Here is a 17,912-nt window from a genome sequence, read left to right as displayed (position 1 = left end):
TCAATTATCGAAAATAGGAAAAAATTTTCAAATGATTATTAAATCGAGTGTTGAGTTTTCCTTTCTGTTTTGCGTACGGAATAGAGTTGGCTTTTAATTATAAACTGAAGAGTCATTATCATCGTCTTCGTCGTCACTTAGTAAACAGAGAAGCAGGATAATCGTGAAATATGCCGGAAACATTATCGATTGTAGATCAACGTAGAGCGACAATTGTTCCCTTACATCAGCAGAGACAGCGTAAGAATTCATTACAAAACATTTCTATTTATTATTTATACAATAGCCTAAGCACAGAGCATACGTAATGATAAATAGGTATATATACATCAATATATATATGTGTGTGTATAATTGATTATGTGTTTAACCATAAATACTGATTGCATAAAACTTAAATCTATTCCTAAGGTTTTATCGAATGCACCAATGTATGTATGCATGTACGTATATTGCGTATATATGTGTACATATGATATTTGCATCTCGTTTAATTATTTTCTTCTCTTTTTTTTCTTTTTTTTTTCTACATTTGTTATATATATATATATATATATATATGTATATATATATATATGTAATATATATATATATATGTAGGTGTAGTAATTGTACTTGTGTTATTGTTGCTCATATCTTGGCATATTTTATGACATTTATGTCACAATATTATGATACTTTTCTTCATTGTTAATCGTTGTGTTTGTCCTTCAACAGGTTAAGTAGTATAAAATGTGCCGACCTAAACATGAGATGAGAGTTTTTCTTTTTTTTTTCTTTTTTTTTTTCGTAACATAATGGCTTATACGTAGTGCTGTAATCTTTTCTTCTTTTGTGAATATTTTTTTTTTTTTTTTTGTATACAATATAAGAACAAATAAATATTCATTTTATAGTTTACTTTGTAACGGCAACAAATAGGTAGAAATTTACTAATCATTAGCAGATTACTAATATGAGGCAAATGTGTACAAACGTTCCACACTTAACATGACAATAGTAAAAGAAAATTGAAAAAAAAAAAAAGTTTTGTAAAAGCGTAAGCGTTTTGTGTTAGCGGTGGACGTGGGAGTTTTTAAAAACCTAAATTCCAAAATTAAGATAAAAAGACAAGAAAATTTTACATAAATACTCTCGATTGACTTTTGCAAACAAAAATTTGAAGATCATGAGCATGGGCATAAGCAAATCAGTAAAACAAGTCTGAAAAGGAGAATTTCAAAGTGTTACTCTCACTACAAATACCGAATTCATATCGGTTTCATATAAATATTCAAATAGGTCAACGAGACGTTCGATGCGATCGACTCAATGATATATTCATAGCGAACAAGCCACTCTCATACCAACATAGCGATGAAATGGCGTATATATATCAAGCATTCGCCCTAAAGCGAAATTATTCTTTGTTACTTTGCTTTGTTGGAAAAATCTTTTCTTTACGCTTTCAATTTTTGTTTATAATTTATTGTGCATTGCTTTTAAAAACAGACAATCAGCGGTATATGAAGATTTAAATTACTGCGAAATGAATTAATGAAATGTAATTTCTAGTCCGTTCAATGCAATACATAGACATAAACATACACACACACACGCACACACAAAACTTAAATATGCGCTTTACTTTAGTGTTCACTATTAACAACATTTAAAATCTATCAACCAACCATGAACAAGCGTTTAAAAGGCGAGGCCTAGAATATCTAAGAAAGGGGAAATGGTTTTCTCGGAGCACTTAAGCAACCAAAATCGAATATGTCCATTTCAGTGAGTCGGCAATTTCAATATATTGAAATATCTTGGAAAGCTTAGGTTTTTTATCTGTAAATTTCTGACACTTTACAAGGAACTAACCTTACGTCGTTATGTAAAAGAGTAAATTATCTTGATCCATTTGCATTTCAAAAACTATTCACCTGCACACTATAAAAGCATGATGCATAGCGTGCATTCCACCAGAGCACTAAATGGATTTAAAAGTTTAACTATTACTTACACTCAATAGAGTGATCGGAGAAAATGCCTTCTATGGCATTTGAAAACTTCAATACTAGTTTTGGTATCACTATCGCTCAGGACGATACTCGTCGTGACCACCATTTGTCTCACCATTAAATATGTTCTTTCTTTATCTGAAAATATGCTTGACTAAGTATAACTCTTGGGAAACTTTCTTCCCAAAGAATCTTATTATACTAACGCATTACTGTCTCTTGGGAATTTTTCTCCCTTATTTACAAGATGTACTCTCAGATATCTCCGGGTGTTTGCATTGTCTTGTCTACGTTGTAATATCATAACTACTTCGCTGAAATGAAAATTCAAAAAACTTCAAGACCTCAAGATTTTTGCTCATTTTTATATCGTCAAGGATTAACCTTACGACTAATATTTATCTTAAAAATTTGCACTAACATCTTTTCTTCTCTATTTATATCCCTACCACCCGTATTTATAAAGGTATATTTGTTGCAAAATCAGTTCGCGAATTATTGGAAATCATAGATACACATACATACATGTTTAGGGCGATGCCTAAATTACTTTAATATCTCAGTATTCTTCAACCAATACAAGTTCATTAAGGCCGATCCATATCAACAAGTCTTCTAGCGTCTTCTAGTATTCATAAGACATTTTTCGTTAGCTTTCAAATCGATATTATTTACAATGATGTCAGTAAACCGTTGAATCGAAACGATCCCAATTTATTAATTTTGATTTTTTGTTGTAGAATGCCTTGGTTTCTATTTAGAAAATAGTCCGTCTTCCAGACCAATAGAGCAAGCTTTCTTTCAACTTTTATATATTTTGATCAATGATATTTTTATCTCTTTCGAATTTTTTCAAATATTTAATTTGGTTAAGGAATTTTCCGTCGACACGGATGACGTATTTTCATATTTAAACGCCATCGAACATCTTAGGTTAGTTCGGCTTGATGTAAGTCATCCAATTGCATTCAGCTTCATATTCTTTGGAAAAGTGTAAGACTATTATTCTGAGTAATTTTCTTAATATAAATTCATTCTGATCCAATGATGGATGCTTTCTCACTTACATGTCTTGACATTTTCAATTCGATAAACTTAATAACTGACTGACTCTATGACTGATTTTCTAATATTTGAAATCATTATATGTTACGATAATTGTGGCGCAAGGCTATCTAAGTGCAACACACAGAAAGACTTGAAATATTCTTTTAGTATACCGCTCGATACAGATTCATTTTCTCAATTGATCTAAACTTGTCTCTGCCCATCTGTCCGTCTGTCTGTCTGTCTGTCTGTCTGTTATGCTTGTGTACCATCGAAAGTTCAAAACTTGTGAAATATTTTGATAAAAGGACTTTTTCGATCACTTTCCGCCTATGGCTTTACTTTGAAAAATCGTTATGCGAATAACGTAATAAGTAGCGTAGGGTATTTAAGCGTGGACCGCATCCCAATATGGTGTTTTTATGATATTCATAATTTAATTTTGACATCAAAAAATTTGAATAGAAAACTCGAAAAAACTTTTCGACTTTTTTGCGATGTTCTTCTAATGTTGTTAAAAACAATTTCTTGTCAAACTTTTGCGAACTTTTATAAAGAACCAATGATACATTTTCAGCTTGTTGGCATATGGTTTTATGTTCAATGACTACGGACGTGCATTTATTTCAAAACTTGTATATAAACGTTTTATTTCTTTTTCATTCTCTTTCCACATTTTTCTTATTCAAATTTATATTCAAGTTTATATTATTTAATTTATATTTTTAAGTTTGTTTAAAAAACACTTTCATTCAATTGATAATGTATTCTTCAGTCAGTCCACTTCTTATCAATAGATAACTAAAAAAAACTAAAAAAAAAAATTACAAACTCTTACTCAACAATTGAATTTTAAAGTTACTTAAAAAAAAAAAAAAAAAAAATTATCTTTTGAAGGATTTCTCAAAAGAGGACTACAACTACTTTCTACTTAACCTATGAAACTCAAAAAAAAAAAAAAAAAAAAAAATTATATATATATATATATATATCGAGTTTTTGTAACAATTTCGGGAAAACCAACAATGGACATAAAGAAGTCGTCTTAACATTTCATACCGATCGAGAATATTAAGCTAATCAAAAATTTCACATTCTGACATGTAGATGACATTGCAAACAATAAAAATATATCATTGCCGATAGCTATCTAACATTAATTATATGTAATTAATTTAACTGCACACCAAGATCATCGCAATTGAAATAAACTAAAGGTATAAAATATAACACATTCACCCGAAGTGATATTAACATCGCCAAAGAGCCAACGAGTTGAAACAAATCAAAGATCGCTCCGTTCTGTCGAAGCTTTTAAATGCAATACCAATCTTGTTTACGGACTATATTTAAAAGGATAGTACAATGACAGGGCGAGGACAGGCGCTAAATTCTTTCAAACGTATCTAAGTTTGCTTTACGTCTGCATACTATAAGTTTAAATATTAAAGCTATTTTCTATATTCTCTAATATTATGTGTCCAGCTCTCACTGCCAATTTACACCCATCAAGAGTGGAGGATATATTGGAGGAAGGCTGAAGAGCAAAGTCATGTCCAACTTATTATTGATATTCAATAACTTCAAGCAAACTCGAACAAACTCGAACAAACTGGAATAAATATTAATATGGCGTTGTGACGTGAGTACCGATAACGTCTTTATACTAAAAAGTTACATTTGGAGATATCTTGACTTAGTCCCTCGTTCGCCGCATTTCAAAACTGAGAGATTTCGTGGATATCCAGCATACGTTCCAAGCTCTCTCTCTCTCTCTATCTCTCTCTCTCTCTATCTCTCTCTATCTCTCTGTCTCCCTTGGTTTTTTTCACACCACTTGAGGTGTAGGGTATATTAAGGTAGCTCGGACGTATATAAAATGCAGAAGGGGTTAAGATAAACCCACCCATTGATTGTACCTATCGATTCACAATTATAATCTGAATATAATCAATGATCTAAGCCTGTCTGTCCATCTGTCCATCTATTGTCTGTCCATTCCAATTTGTCTTTAAGCTATTGCTCGCAAATTTTTGACATATTTTCATGAATTTCGATCATCTCGGCATACTTTTTGGATCGTACCCTAATAAGAAGTTTTAAGGGAATTGATTCATTGTAGAGCACAAAAGTCTAAGTTTTAATATGTGATGATGAAAATTGACCCATAATAGTAATTTCATACAAAAATATACTCTATAAAATTTGGACCAACTACGCCTCCTGCCTATGTAAGCATTAAACTTGTACTACATTAGGTTGTGTTTTGGGCCCGCACATGAAAAATTTGCCTTTATATAGAACCAAGATACAACTTTTGTGCTCTATAATGAAAATAGGATTTTTATTAGGCAATATCGTATAGAATATTTAATGGTCGGCCTTACCCGACTTTTATGTTCTTGTTTGAACAATTAAAATTAAAAATTAATATTAAAATATTTGTATATTTGCTGCACATATACAAATAGCAAGGAAAACAAATAAATAAATATCTCGAAGTTTTTGCATTAACGCCAATAATGATTTTATTAATAATTTTTTCATTTAAATAAAAATCAAAAAAATGAATAAAGAATATCTCGAAATATGTTTCACTTTTACAAATTCGATCGATATAGATAATGATAGATTAATGCTGGTTAAAGCTACTTTAGGCAAATAAATGATTCCGAAGCACAACATTTAACTTTTGCGACACAATTCGAATGCAGTTTTTTCAATCATTCGATCCGATCCGCTTTGGACATCTCATCTCTGTTCCGAAAGCATTTTATGTTTAATTTCTAGTTCTTTCAAAGATTGTGAAAAAAAAAAAAAAATACAAAAATACCAAGCATACTGACGAGATGGCCATGCCATTCGGAACATGTCACAGCACCGCTCCATCTAATTGCGTGTGATCACACAACGATAACATGTTGCGAAAGAATAGAATCTGCAAAATCAATTAATGGATAAGCAGCGTTTTGCGCGAAATGAGTTAATTATCTAAGAAATCAGAATAATTGACAATAATCCACGTTTCTCGTCCATAATACTATTGGCCGTATTAGGTACGGGATGGAACTAAAAAAACTGTCAGAATTCTGTGAAGGCTAACAATTGCGATTATCGCAAACATTTGCAGCGTTTCAATCAACGAGATGTACAGAATATATGTAGCCATATATCGGGCACTGCATCAGTTAGCCTTGATATTACCTATGGCGAAAGCATGCGAAATTGATAGAGAATGAAATAGTGAGGCAGTATGGTGAAGACATAGTTGACTTCTTCTCTTCGCACTTTTGCTTATAACATAATCCAGCACACGGTTTTTTTTTTTATATAATCAATTATTAAGTGGACAGGGACGTGATAACAGTTGGGAACAGTGAGGAAAGATAACGACATAGGGAGATGGCGGCCAAAGTCCAGTAGGTGTGTGCCCGATCAGTAAATTTTATCCCTTTATCGATTGAGCGGACATGGACTTCGTAATCGCTATCTCCTTACTTACTCGACTATTTATGGCGAATGTAATAATGTAATAATGAATTTTATATTATTTATTTAAACATACGTACACATACACATACATTTATATAACAAAGGAAAAAACTATTATTTTCGATAATAAATTACGCTCTCCCGGATTGGATGTATATTGAAAACTTTTAATTGCACACAAAAATGATCTGCCTTTGTGGTTCCACTAACGCACTACCACAAAGTTTTCATTTATCTATAGTTTTGAATGCATTCAGTCGTTTTCAATTTTGCATACCTACAATATGAATTAAGTAAGCGTATAATCTGATCTTTGTTATTTTGTGTCCATCCACGCGCGTCCGTATGTCTTATATTTTCATATGCTTATGTGCGTATTTGTATGTATGTTTTGTGTCTCTCTCTCTGTATGTGTGTAACAATTATATATATATATATATATATATATATATGTGTGTGTGTGTGTGCATATAAAACCATAGCAATATGCATATGAAATACAGTTTATGTTATACCACTATTGTTATTGTTGTTGTCGTTATTGTTATTGATGCTATGATTTTTGTTGTTGATGCGGTTGTTATTGTTTTCATGTTTTCATCAATGATGCCTGAGCGAAGTTTATTTAATGCGATTATTAAATCTATATGCGCTATGTATGTATGTATGTATGTATGTATGTATGTACGTTTATAATAAATTCATTTATATTTGAATATGCGGTTTGCGATTGCGAAAATAGCAGCAGTGAAAAGTAATTGTATTGTAAGAGAGGCGCGTGTGCACGTGTATATACGTATGTATATGCGCGCCCGTGTGAATAAACATTGATACTGTACAAATGTTTGTTTGCCTGTGTATATTTTCAGATATATCAACGAAACAAATACGGACGATTATACGTTGTAAGTGAAATGTTATAAATGAAAAGGAAAAAAAGTGAAATATTCGAAAACAAAAAAAAAAAAAAAAAGAAAGAAATTAACAGAAGAAATATAAAAATGTACACACAAAGGATAAAAAGTAAATACAAATATAAAACAAGTATTTTCAATTAAAATTTTTAATAAAATGACTATAATTTAAAAGGTTCATTCACTTAATAGTTAGTTAGCTTTTATGGTGCACCATCAAGCATTTACAATTACATTCATATGTACATATAAGCGTATTGTGTGACCCTCCCCCACTAACCTCCCCACCCCTCGTCCCACTTATTAATGCCATTAATTTCTGATGCGAAATCGTTTTTCATTACATTACAGCTGAAGATGATGTGAGCGATGATAAAGCTTCCACTTGTGGTACCGTACTAATATTTCTCTCTGTGGTTTTGGTAATACTAACGCTACCGTTTAGTTTGTTTGTATGTTTCAAGGTGGGTTTATTATTATACTCTCTTTCCCATATATATATATATATATATATATATGTATATAAGATATATATATATATATATATGTGAAGAGAGAGAGAAAAGGATTATATATGTAATCATCACACATAGAGAGTAAGAAAGAGTACTGTGTTATAATATTTTACTTGTGCCCCGGAGTACTAAAATGGCAGAAAATTTCATTTCATTTTTTTCACAAAAAAAAAAAAAAAAAAAAAAAAAAAAAAAACTGTATGTATGTGTGTGCATATATACAGGTGGTGCAGGAATATGAGCGAGCTGTTATATTTCGTTTGGGTCGTTTAATGCAAGGCGGTGCCAAAGGCCCGGGTAAGTATTGTAAGTCTTTGGTAAAAACTGTTTTCACTGCATCTTTATTTTCCCTCTTTTTTTTTTTTTCTTCTGTTCTAATGCTTATGAAAAACAAAAACAAAAACAAAAACCGAAAAAAAAAGGTATATTTTTTATATTGCCGTGTATAGATTCTTATGCACGTGTGGATTTACGTACACGTACTTATGATGTACCACCGCAAGAGGTAAGTTAACCTGGTCTTAAATTCTCTATAAAAATTGATATCAATTTTGTAAATAGTTTTGATCGTAATCTTCGCATGCCCGTAATCCGTTTCCATTTATAAATGTCTTTACATATGTTATTATCATTATTATTATTATTATTATTATGATTATTAATAAGCAGAACCCCTTTTTATATATGTATATGTACGTATGTTTGTGAAATTAGAAATATTTTTCCTATTGTTTGATTTTAATTGTCTGTCCGTTTCATTCATCTATACCATTCAATAAATTGCTCATTCGTTCAATCATTCATTTTTTCCATATTATAATACATTTTCGCTTATATCTTAATATCTCAAAAATAATAGTCATACATAGATAGATAAATGTGTAAACATTGTTCTTGTTAACATTGTATTGTGCTGTTAATAAATAAATATTTTTTTGCATCAAATTTAAACTGTTAAATAGAAATAAAAAATATGTATTATTAAACGTTTTCCTATAGATTTTATACTAAACATATATATCTGATCAAGATATTAGCTTTCACACACAATCGAATTGCGGTAAGAACGAAACAAACTTAATTAATGCGTTCTTAAATGTTGCGAAATGAAGCGAAACAAAAACACAGATATAACGAAAATACGAAATGCGAAAAACTTCATATCTCATTCATATCGGTATAGGTATCGAGTCTTAAGCATTCCTTTTATCGTCACTTTCATTTCGCCTTATTCAGCGTTAATGATAATCTTTCCTCTTTACGATCGCTCAGAAAATGAATGATAGGTGGAAGAAATAGTCGGAGCCCTTAAAATGAAAAGGAAAACAATTCTCCATATCAGTCGTGAAAATGCGAAAAACAAATGTAATAATAATGTAGCAAATATAATCTTATACGAATTATTCAGATATGATTTAAAAATCGACTCAATCTACTCACAATTATGCAACTTAAGGGAAAAATGAATAAATAATTACTAAAGAATATGTGTGCATAATGTGTAAAAAAAAAAAAAAACTCTTTTTTTTAATATTTTTTTTTTTTTTTTTTTTCATTCAGATTTATGTGAACTCCTTCACTTACCTACTTCAACTGAAATAACACTCTTACATAAATGCTTAAACTAATTTTACTAAGCCACACGCACTTATGACTTACATACGCCTCAGAGGTTTGTCAAAGGGTTCTTTTTCTTTAGCAAAAAAAAAAAAAAAATAAAATAGAAATTGAGGTAATTATCAAAAATAAAATATTTTTAATTAATCATTAACACAAAACATGATGTTATTTGGAACAAAGTTGATTTCACTCAACACTCTTATCTTAATGCTTGAAATCGCAAAGCAAAAATGTATGCATCAGCAACTAGATAAGTAGATACCTATTAGATCAGTAATAAGAGTTGTAAACAGTAACACGTTTACGAGGCTTTTATGATTTCTTGCACAATTTTACTTTCCCAACTTGATTTGTCCGTCAAAAGATTTTCTATAAATGCTCTCTCAAGTCGCTTGGACGTTTTTCTCTTGTGTTTTACTTATATGACATCTAACCGACTAAAACGCGAAGCAATTGCTTGTTATGTGGCCGAAGGCACTAAAAACATATATCTGTCCAATACAAGGGACCGGCTTAATATTCTCCGCGATTGCTTTGGAGCTATGGAGCTAAGCGTCTCGTTCTTTACACTTATAACGGAATATTTCGACAAAAACGAATTTGTTAAAAATATTAAAATCTACGAAAGCAAAATATTGAACAAAGCTTAACATATCGTATTCATTATAATGTTCCGGAAATTTGCCTTTCTCGGCACGGTTCATATCACAAGATCGTGATTTTATTTACAATCAATTTGCTTAAGCGTAGACATATTTACAGTTTACTTAAATTTGAGAGCGTATTTAACTTGAACTTTCCTTTCGACTCAAATCATCTGTTCCGACTAAACCGCCTTTTTGCCTTCTGCAAGTTTTCTGTTTATATACATTTTTAGGCCAGTTCATGGCTTCATTTTTAATCTGACGCGCCACAAATTTGCGCTTGGTTTTTCCCTCTCTCAGAAATTTATTTTCTGGGAAAATCAATTCGTTGGAATGAACTGGATTTGGGATTTCCGTAATAATGTCGTTGCTTGCTTAAATCATCTATCAAGTCGATTTTTTTGATGGCTAGCTTGATACTAGATATGCCTCTCCGTACATTCTCCAAACAGGATGTAAAGGTGAAATATTCAAAATATATATTAATCTATGGTAATCTAGTAAAACTGTATTATTTCAACTTTTTGTCGTTCCGCGAAATTTTTTCATTACTTCCATATTCTCTATATATCTCTTTTCATATTTTTTTTTTTTTAATATCGAGAGATGAAAGCATTAAAAATTTATGAATTATTTGCTTTAATTTTCTTCTTCATCATTTCGAAATTTCTGACATTAATTAGTTTTATGTATGGTTTCGTAATCGTATTTTACTTTATTTGCCCTTTTAAATGTGAAACTCGATAGTTATTTTATCTTCGAGCTAAAATACAAAATTATATAGTCGTAATCGAGCAAACATTCATACGCAGTGGAGTACCATTGACTCGCTATTCATTAACAGTTGTTCGGTAATGAGAATCACCCAATAAAAAAAATTGAAAATTGTTATGCAGCTAGCTCGCGATAAAGCGAAACCATAAACCGAGCCCCAAAATGCATTTGCAAGTGGATGCATTTAAATCCAAGAGTTGCTCTCACTTCTTAAAAGCCTACGTAAACGTACAATCAATTACGCCCTGCTGCTGTACGAAAGATAACTGAACTTCGTTCAAATATATTATAACGAATTTCACGTTAATTAAAATATATTTTCATCTCTCAAACTTCAAATGATTTTTTAATGTCACTTTTTTAAATGTTGTTAATATTCTTCTAACTAGATTGATGGTCAACCATGCAACACGAAATGTTCAAGCATTAAATGATACAAGTTCCATTCAGTTCTATTGCCGTCTTTTCGATATATAGTATCGTTGCTGTTAATGAGTCGGACCCGAATTCTTGTCTTTGTTTTTTCTCCTTCTCTCGTTCCTGGGTTTTTGAAATTAACGATCCACCTATCTACTCGTTTTCAAACGACACCACCTTGTCTCACTCGTATTTCATGAGTAAGCGACCAGCCGATAACAAGATACAGAACGACTGCAGCGTGATTATTGGCGCAGTAAAACGAAAATCTCGTAAAAATATGAGAATAAAACTGAAAGTTGTCGCCTAACGCGTAGAAAAAGTGTTTATGACATCCTTCCTCTTCGGTGACGCGAAAGTGGAGGAATCGTAAACGAGAGACGAACGAAAACAAGATTTGGGGAATAAAAATATAAAACGGTGTTCGTCCGAAGTGTCGAAAGACGCAGCCATGGGCTTAAGTTCGATACCTCATACCACGTACGTACAATAAAAGGCTCAGAAAATCATGAGTGACGAATGGGTGCCCAAAACCTTCAATACCTCAATTTAACGTTGGTCTATTGTGGGCTGTGCAGGTATTTGCAGGTAGGCACAAGGATAAAACAGATTTGTCCATCAATTAAATTTTTTAACAGAACTACACAGCTTTCGCGGCATTCTCATCCACTCGTCATGCATTTACCTGCATACTGCGCACTACACGCTGCAGCGACTCGCCGTTCTCTAACCATACTGTCCGCCTTTGAAACCATATACCATGAATGGTCCTTGCCATCGTGCTTGATAACTTCATTTTCAAGACAAACATTCACAAACACTACTGCCCCTCTCCACTCTCTCTTGTTATAATCAACGTGCCCGCACGTAGGGGAGACATCTCCTGAGTGGTTAGTCATAAACAGAAAAAAAAAAAAAAAAAAAAAACAAATAAAAGATTATGCGATAAAACAAAACTTTGGCGAATTCTCTCGATTCGATATTTTCAAGCGCAGCAAACAAATTATCCGAATATAATTTTCCAGGCAGATATTTGTCCAAGTATCGTGGCCAGAATATATACCATCATTCTTAATTGACCTAAAGGCCACAAGAATCAACATCAATGAATGAGGTTAACTGATTTGGGTGATTGGGTGATGAACTACTATGGCCTTGTTATTCAAGCGATGCCGGTGCTTGAGTTAAGAAAGTTATGTGAAAGAAAGCTAATATCTAATAGAAAAATATTTTCGTATGTTGTTGCAATATAAACAAAATATTTATATATATGTATATATAATATAAAAAGTAAATAAATAGTTTAACAATAAATAATTCAAAAAAATAAAAACAAAAACCTAACTTCCTTCACCTCTAATATCTGTAGGAAAATCTAACGAGTAGCATGAAAGTTTTAAGAATTTTTTTACAAAATATATGATAATAAATTTTCTGTGAATGTATGTATGGACGTACGTATGCGAACGTATATGTTTCTACGAATATATAAATCACGCACACTTTACTATAATTGAATTTCTTGTACACTATTGATCGTACAAACAAATAAATATATTCTCTTTACAAGCGCACAAACATGCACATCTAAACACACGCAATCCTTTGTTTATTCTCTTGTTGTACCTCAGTCTCTCACACACTCTCTCTCTTTCTTTCTTTCTTTCCTTTTTAATAACTGTCTCACTCTCTCACACTTTCTATCTCTTCTCTCTCTCTCTCTCTCACTCTATCTCTCACTTTCTTTCTCTGTCTCTCACTGACTGTTTCACTATTTTCCATAAATCTGGAGGCACGCACTTTATCAATAAATTTCCAATAAACACTTTCTTCGTTAAATAAAAAAAATATTTGAAAAATTCTCACTTATTGTGTGTTTGCTTGTTATACATGTATTGTATATATAAAATAATTGTTGAACATGTGTGTATGTTAATCACTTAATTGATATTCATTAACATAATTAATTAATTATACATAATGAAATTTTCAAAGGTCCTTATTCTTGGCATTAATAATTACATACATAATGATTAACATGCAAATTTCGTAAAAGAAAAGAAAAATTTCAATTTTTCTCCAAATTACATGTCGAGTTCATCAGTCTGTGTTTGCGTGGTTTAGGCTGTTTATGCATACAATTCCAACGTATCTTGCATTCTCATTCCTTCTTTATCTCGCTCGCGCGCTCAGTCTATCTCCCTCTATATCTCTCTCGCTCACTCTCGCAATCTATCGTCAATTTGGTTTGTCAACTGAGTAATACGCAATACGCATAACGTATAAGACGACGAAAATAAGAAAACCAGGATGATTTCGGAAAACTGTGCAAACTGTTGAATAACTGAAAAAAAAAAAAAAATAAATAAATAACAGCAAGACCTACCCACTACTCTACTACAACGAAACTCTTTAGTTTACGAATTACGGTGTATTTTTCATCAAAATCTCATAGCTTAAATTTAATCTACACATTTCTTATTTATTTATTTTTTATTAGGCGGCGGTGGCGGGAGGGGTTGGCGGACGAAAATGCATAACTATTTACCGTTTTGAAATAATTGCTAAGCGAAGAAAATCTTGCTCTATGCTCTATAAGTCGACACAATCCATTATTAAGACAATGCAATATGACAAATGTAGCTGTTAGACGAGGCCACCAGCACGTTTATTAGTACAAGATATTCTTTTTACTCATGCTAAGATTGCTTGTTATTCAAATAACAAAAGCAACTTTCATTACTTTATATATATATATATATATATATATGACACTTGATCCGTTGAAGGAAACTCTGAAACGTATCATAGAGTGTGCGATAGTAAGCAGCAAGCATTTGTCTTGCCGGAAATAGCTGAGGTTTCGTTAACGGCGCCGATTTGAGAACCTCTGCACCGTAAACGCTTCAAGTTAACACTTAATAGCTTATATACTGTAAAAATTATTGTTTGAAAAGGTGCAAATTTCGTGAAACGAATCAATCCCTTTCTCTTTACATTTACACGTTGTCGTCCATTTTGTTGAACATAAGCAAAACGCATAAACTCTTTAATTAAAAAATATTTTACTTAAAAGTTGAGAAATATGATTTCTAATAGAAACAATTACATATTTTCTATTACGATCGTATTGCATTGAAATTATATATTGATTGATATAAGATGAGAGCTAACCATCTACTTAAGCCGAGAGTCGTACATGTAACCATCACGGCAACGCCGACTAGCATCAAAGTATATTAGTTTTATTCTTCGGTAAATATTTGCAAAAAGCAGTCTATATATAATTCATCGATTAGTTAATATTTCTATATACAAGAGTCATTCCATTCAGCTGAGAGTTGTCTGTATCTTTATTTATATCTCAAAAGTTACGATAAAAAGTCGAAACTTAAAACTTATAGACTTCGTTTATTTTTATAGATCATATTAAAAAAGCGTGATTGCGATTATCATCTGTGAATGTGTCGACAACAAAAAACCAGAGGGATATATAAAATGTTGTCTTCTTCTCTAGGAACATTTATTCAGGATATAGAATATTTTTGTATGATCGACCTGTTCGCTCATGTAATTAGCCGAAAGCTTGATTTTTATAAATTTTTAGTATTTACACACACACACAGCTAGAGCTCATATTATAAAACATGTAGCGTTAAACTTCAAGCGGAATACACAGAATAACAAAATAGATTTCATGTAGGTTTTCCGGTAAAATTCTTCAGATGAAACTCGAAAAGGGATGAGATCAGTTACGATCGTACAGAGGTTTAAAATGTATTTTCGCGAACAATCTATGATTTCCTATTCGGTCTAAGAAATCTACTATTAACGGAAAACTATGAGATTTTTGATATACTTGATATACCTCTACACCCTAGGGGCATTGGTATGCAGAATCTACTCAATTCTAATATGAATTCAGCGCTTAAGCGCTTAGCCTTTCTTTTAACAAATTCAGGATTGATTTGCAGAAATCAATTGGGAATATTTAGAGAAACTTTGTTAGATCGACGTACAAGCGAAGAGATGGACGAGTAGAGAACATTACAAATAAGTAGACGGCTAGACAGATGGTAGACAGATTTCACTTATTAAACTGAAAATGGCGAAAATCTTGGCATTTTAAGTTTGCCTAAGACCAAAGTGGACGAATAAGTAAATGCATGTTGAACACAAAGTTCATAATCGTGTACGTAAGCTGATCTAATGACACACATTAGGATATGGTAGCATTATTTTAAATTGAATCAACAACTAGTTTATTAAATTTCAGAACTAATCCCATTCCAGTAATAGGAAAAATACTTTTTTTTGTTTTTTTTTTTAAGTTACCAAAAACATCCATAAAAATAGAGGCGGCAAAGAAATGTTCATAGTTTGATTCCTTACAGTGGCCTACATATAGCTGAATGATAGAATGATTTCAGTCACAACTCTTTTCTCAAGTAACTTGAACAAAAAAAGTACTTTCATTATTGTTCACTCCTTACTCCTCGTATCCTGCAGCTGCTTGTGCACTATTTGTTACAATCGAATGCTACAGCAAATGTTAATAACTTGGAAAGCCTATATTTTCAAATTATAAAATTGTGTAGTCTTCTCCGTAGCGAACCTTCATTCGTTCGGAGGATGTACAGCATTCCACAATTGGTTAAATGACAGCCTTAATACGCCTCTACTCTTGGATTCGAGAAAACAATTTACTATATGTTTAAAGATCTGCTTGGTGTTGTGCTCGGGAACTTTTATTACAATGAAATTGATAAGGCATTGTTAGCGATTTCCGTATCAATTCCTACTACTACTATTTAACAACCACTGGACGATACTCTTTGATAGAACCAAGTAGACTACATAAAAAATTTAAACACAGTGGTCCGTCATTCCAACGTCAAGCGGAACTTTAACTTAACTTAACACGCGAAAACCTGTGCTACAGAAATTATTTTGAGTAAACGAAAAATTATATATTAACAGTGATCGTAACAAATTGTTAAAACTTATTGGATGATTGATTGCCTTTCCTCAAGTCTATTATTTATGATGGCCCTGGTAGGTTACCTTCTTATATTATTCGCACATATGCGGTTAAGGTATATTTCTTCAACCTGAAAGTAGACTTTCATTATCTCACTTTACAAAAATTGACAAACAGATGAGATTAGAAAAATTACAAAGATATAGTAAAGTGAGGTTTAAGTTCTTTAATTGGCTGGTAACTCGAACGCATTTGCATTATAGGAAATTTAGCTCTCTTGAAGTTGATTGGGGATATTTTTCATGCCTTCTGGCATGGAGCAGCAAGCAAACAATAAATGCCATTTATTTTCAAAGCTTTTGACAAAGTTGATCATAGTGTTTTATTTCTTAAATTGAAACCTAACGGTCTTGTATTGTCGAGCGCGTATCCTACAATGCGCGCACTCAAAACACGTCGCTTAAACTCTTTCTTATTCCTCAGAAGAGGCGTCCGGCTTCTTTTCTCTTCACCATATTTTTAAACAATCTTCGCACTTAGGTCAAATCATCAAAGTCCTCGATGTTTGTGAATAACATAAAAATCTTGTATGTCTTTAACTTAACCAGTGGTATAGCGAACTGTTAATGCGACTTAAATAATATAACATTGTGTGAAAATACGACACAAGTGTTACAATGACGATGACCAGATTGGAATTAGTTTATCCGATATTGATAACCTACAGCACTTGTTGTATATTAAGTTTTCGCCAATGTGTGCAAAACCTGACCTGTTAGCATACCGATCGATTTATAACACATTTTCTGAATCGATTTAACCTTATTTGTCCCTCTGTTCATCTTGCATATTTGTGTCCCATCTCTGGGTCATAATTTTCAATATATTTTGCACGCTATGAACGCTATTTAAAATGCCTCGAATCAAAACGTTTTCTAGATCAGTTGTCCTATAAAACACTTTTTATTTTGAAAAGTCTTTATATGTATAAGCGGGTTCAGCGAAATGATGTAGGGTATTCATTGATGCGCTGTGCTTTTAAAAGACTTAAGAAAACTCTTCTCTGCAATGACTTTTTTTGTGGCAAAGAGATTTAATCAAACTGTCTAACAAGTCATATTTCGTTAAAACAATAGCAATAACCATAACTGACAAATAAAAGATTTTAAAAATGCCTTAGAAATCATTAACAGTTATATCAATCAAATCATTAAAAAGAAAATCAGTAAAGACGATGTATTAGAAAATATTTTATATTAAGCTAAACAAAGGAGAGAAAACAAATCATTTAGTTGCCAAGGGTGCTGTCCTTTCAAAGCTAACATCTTGATAACAATGTACACAATGGCCAGTGTGTTAAAGTGACTTATCATGCCCTGAGTATTTAGGTCATCATAATTCTTTAGAGCATTTCTTTTTTTTTTTTTTTTTTTTTTTTTTAAAAATAACAACAAAAAGGAAAACTTTAACGCAAAATCAATTTATAATATAAACTTTTTGAAGGAAACTTT

The 17,912-nt window shown here is 31.8% G+C and overlaps 1 protein-coding gene across 6 annotated transcripts in view; it reads left to right on the top strand.

The window, feature by feature from the left end:
- The window catches only part of LOC119632684 (band 7 protein AGAP004871-like), a 71,433-nt gene that overhangs the window by 48,183 nt on the left and 5,338 nt on the right, over window positions 1-17,912 (top strand). For 3 of the 6 annotated variants that reach the window (XM_038025713.1, XM_038025712.1, XM_038025711.1), the window contains 3 exons: window positions 7,802-7,914; window positions 8,190-8,262; window positions 8,388-8,470. In XM_038025713.1, coding sequence (XP_037881641.1) covers window positions 7,802-7,914; window positions 8,190-8,262; window positions 8,388-8,470 — 269 coding nt within the window. Of the gene's footprint in view, window positions 1-10; window positions 241-7,405; window positions 7,442-7,527; window positions 7,560-7,801; window positions 7,915-8,189; window positions 8,263-8,387; window positions 8,471-17,912 lie in introns of those variants that run through there. The other 3 variants (XM_038025714.1, XM_038025716.1, XM_038025717.1) reach the window with 3 other exon arrangements.

This window comes from Glossina fuscipes, unplaced genomic scaffold (genome assembly GCF_014805625.2).
Source record: "Glossina fuscipes isolate IAEA_lab_2018 unplaced genomic scaffold, Yale_Gfus_2 1, whole genome shotgun sequence".
NCBI lineage: Eukaryota > Metazoa > Arthropoda > Insecta > Diptera > Glossinidae > Glossina > Glossina fuscipes.
This window is presented reverse-complemented; position numbering and strand designations above follow the sequence as displayed.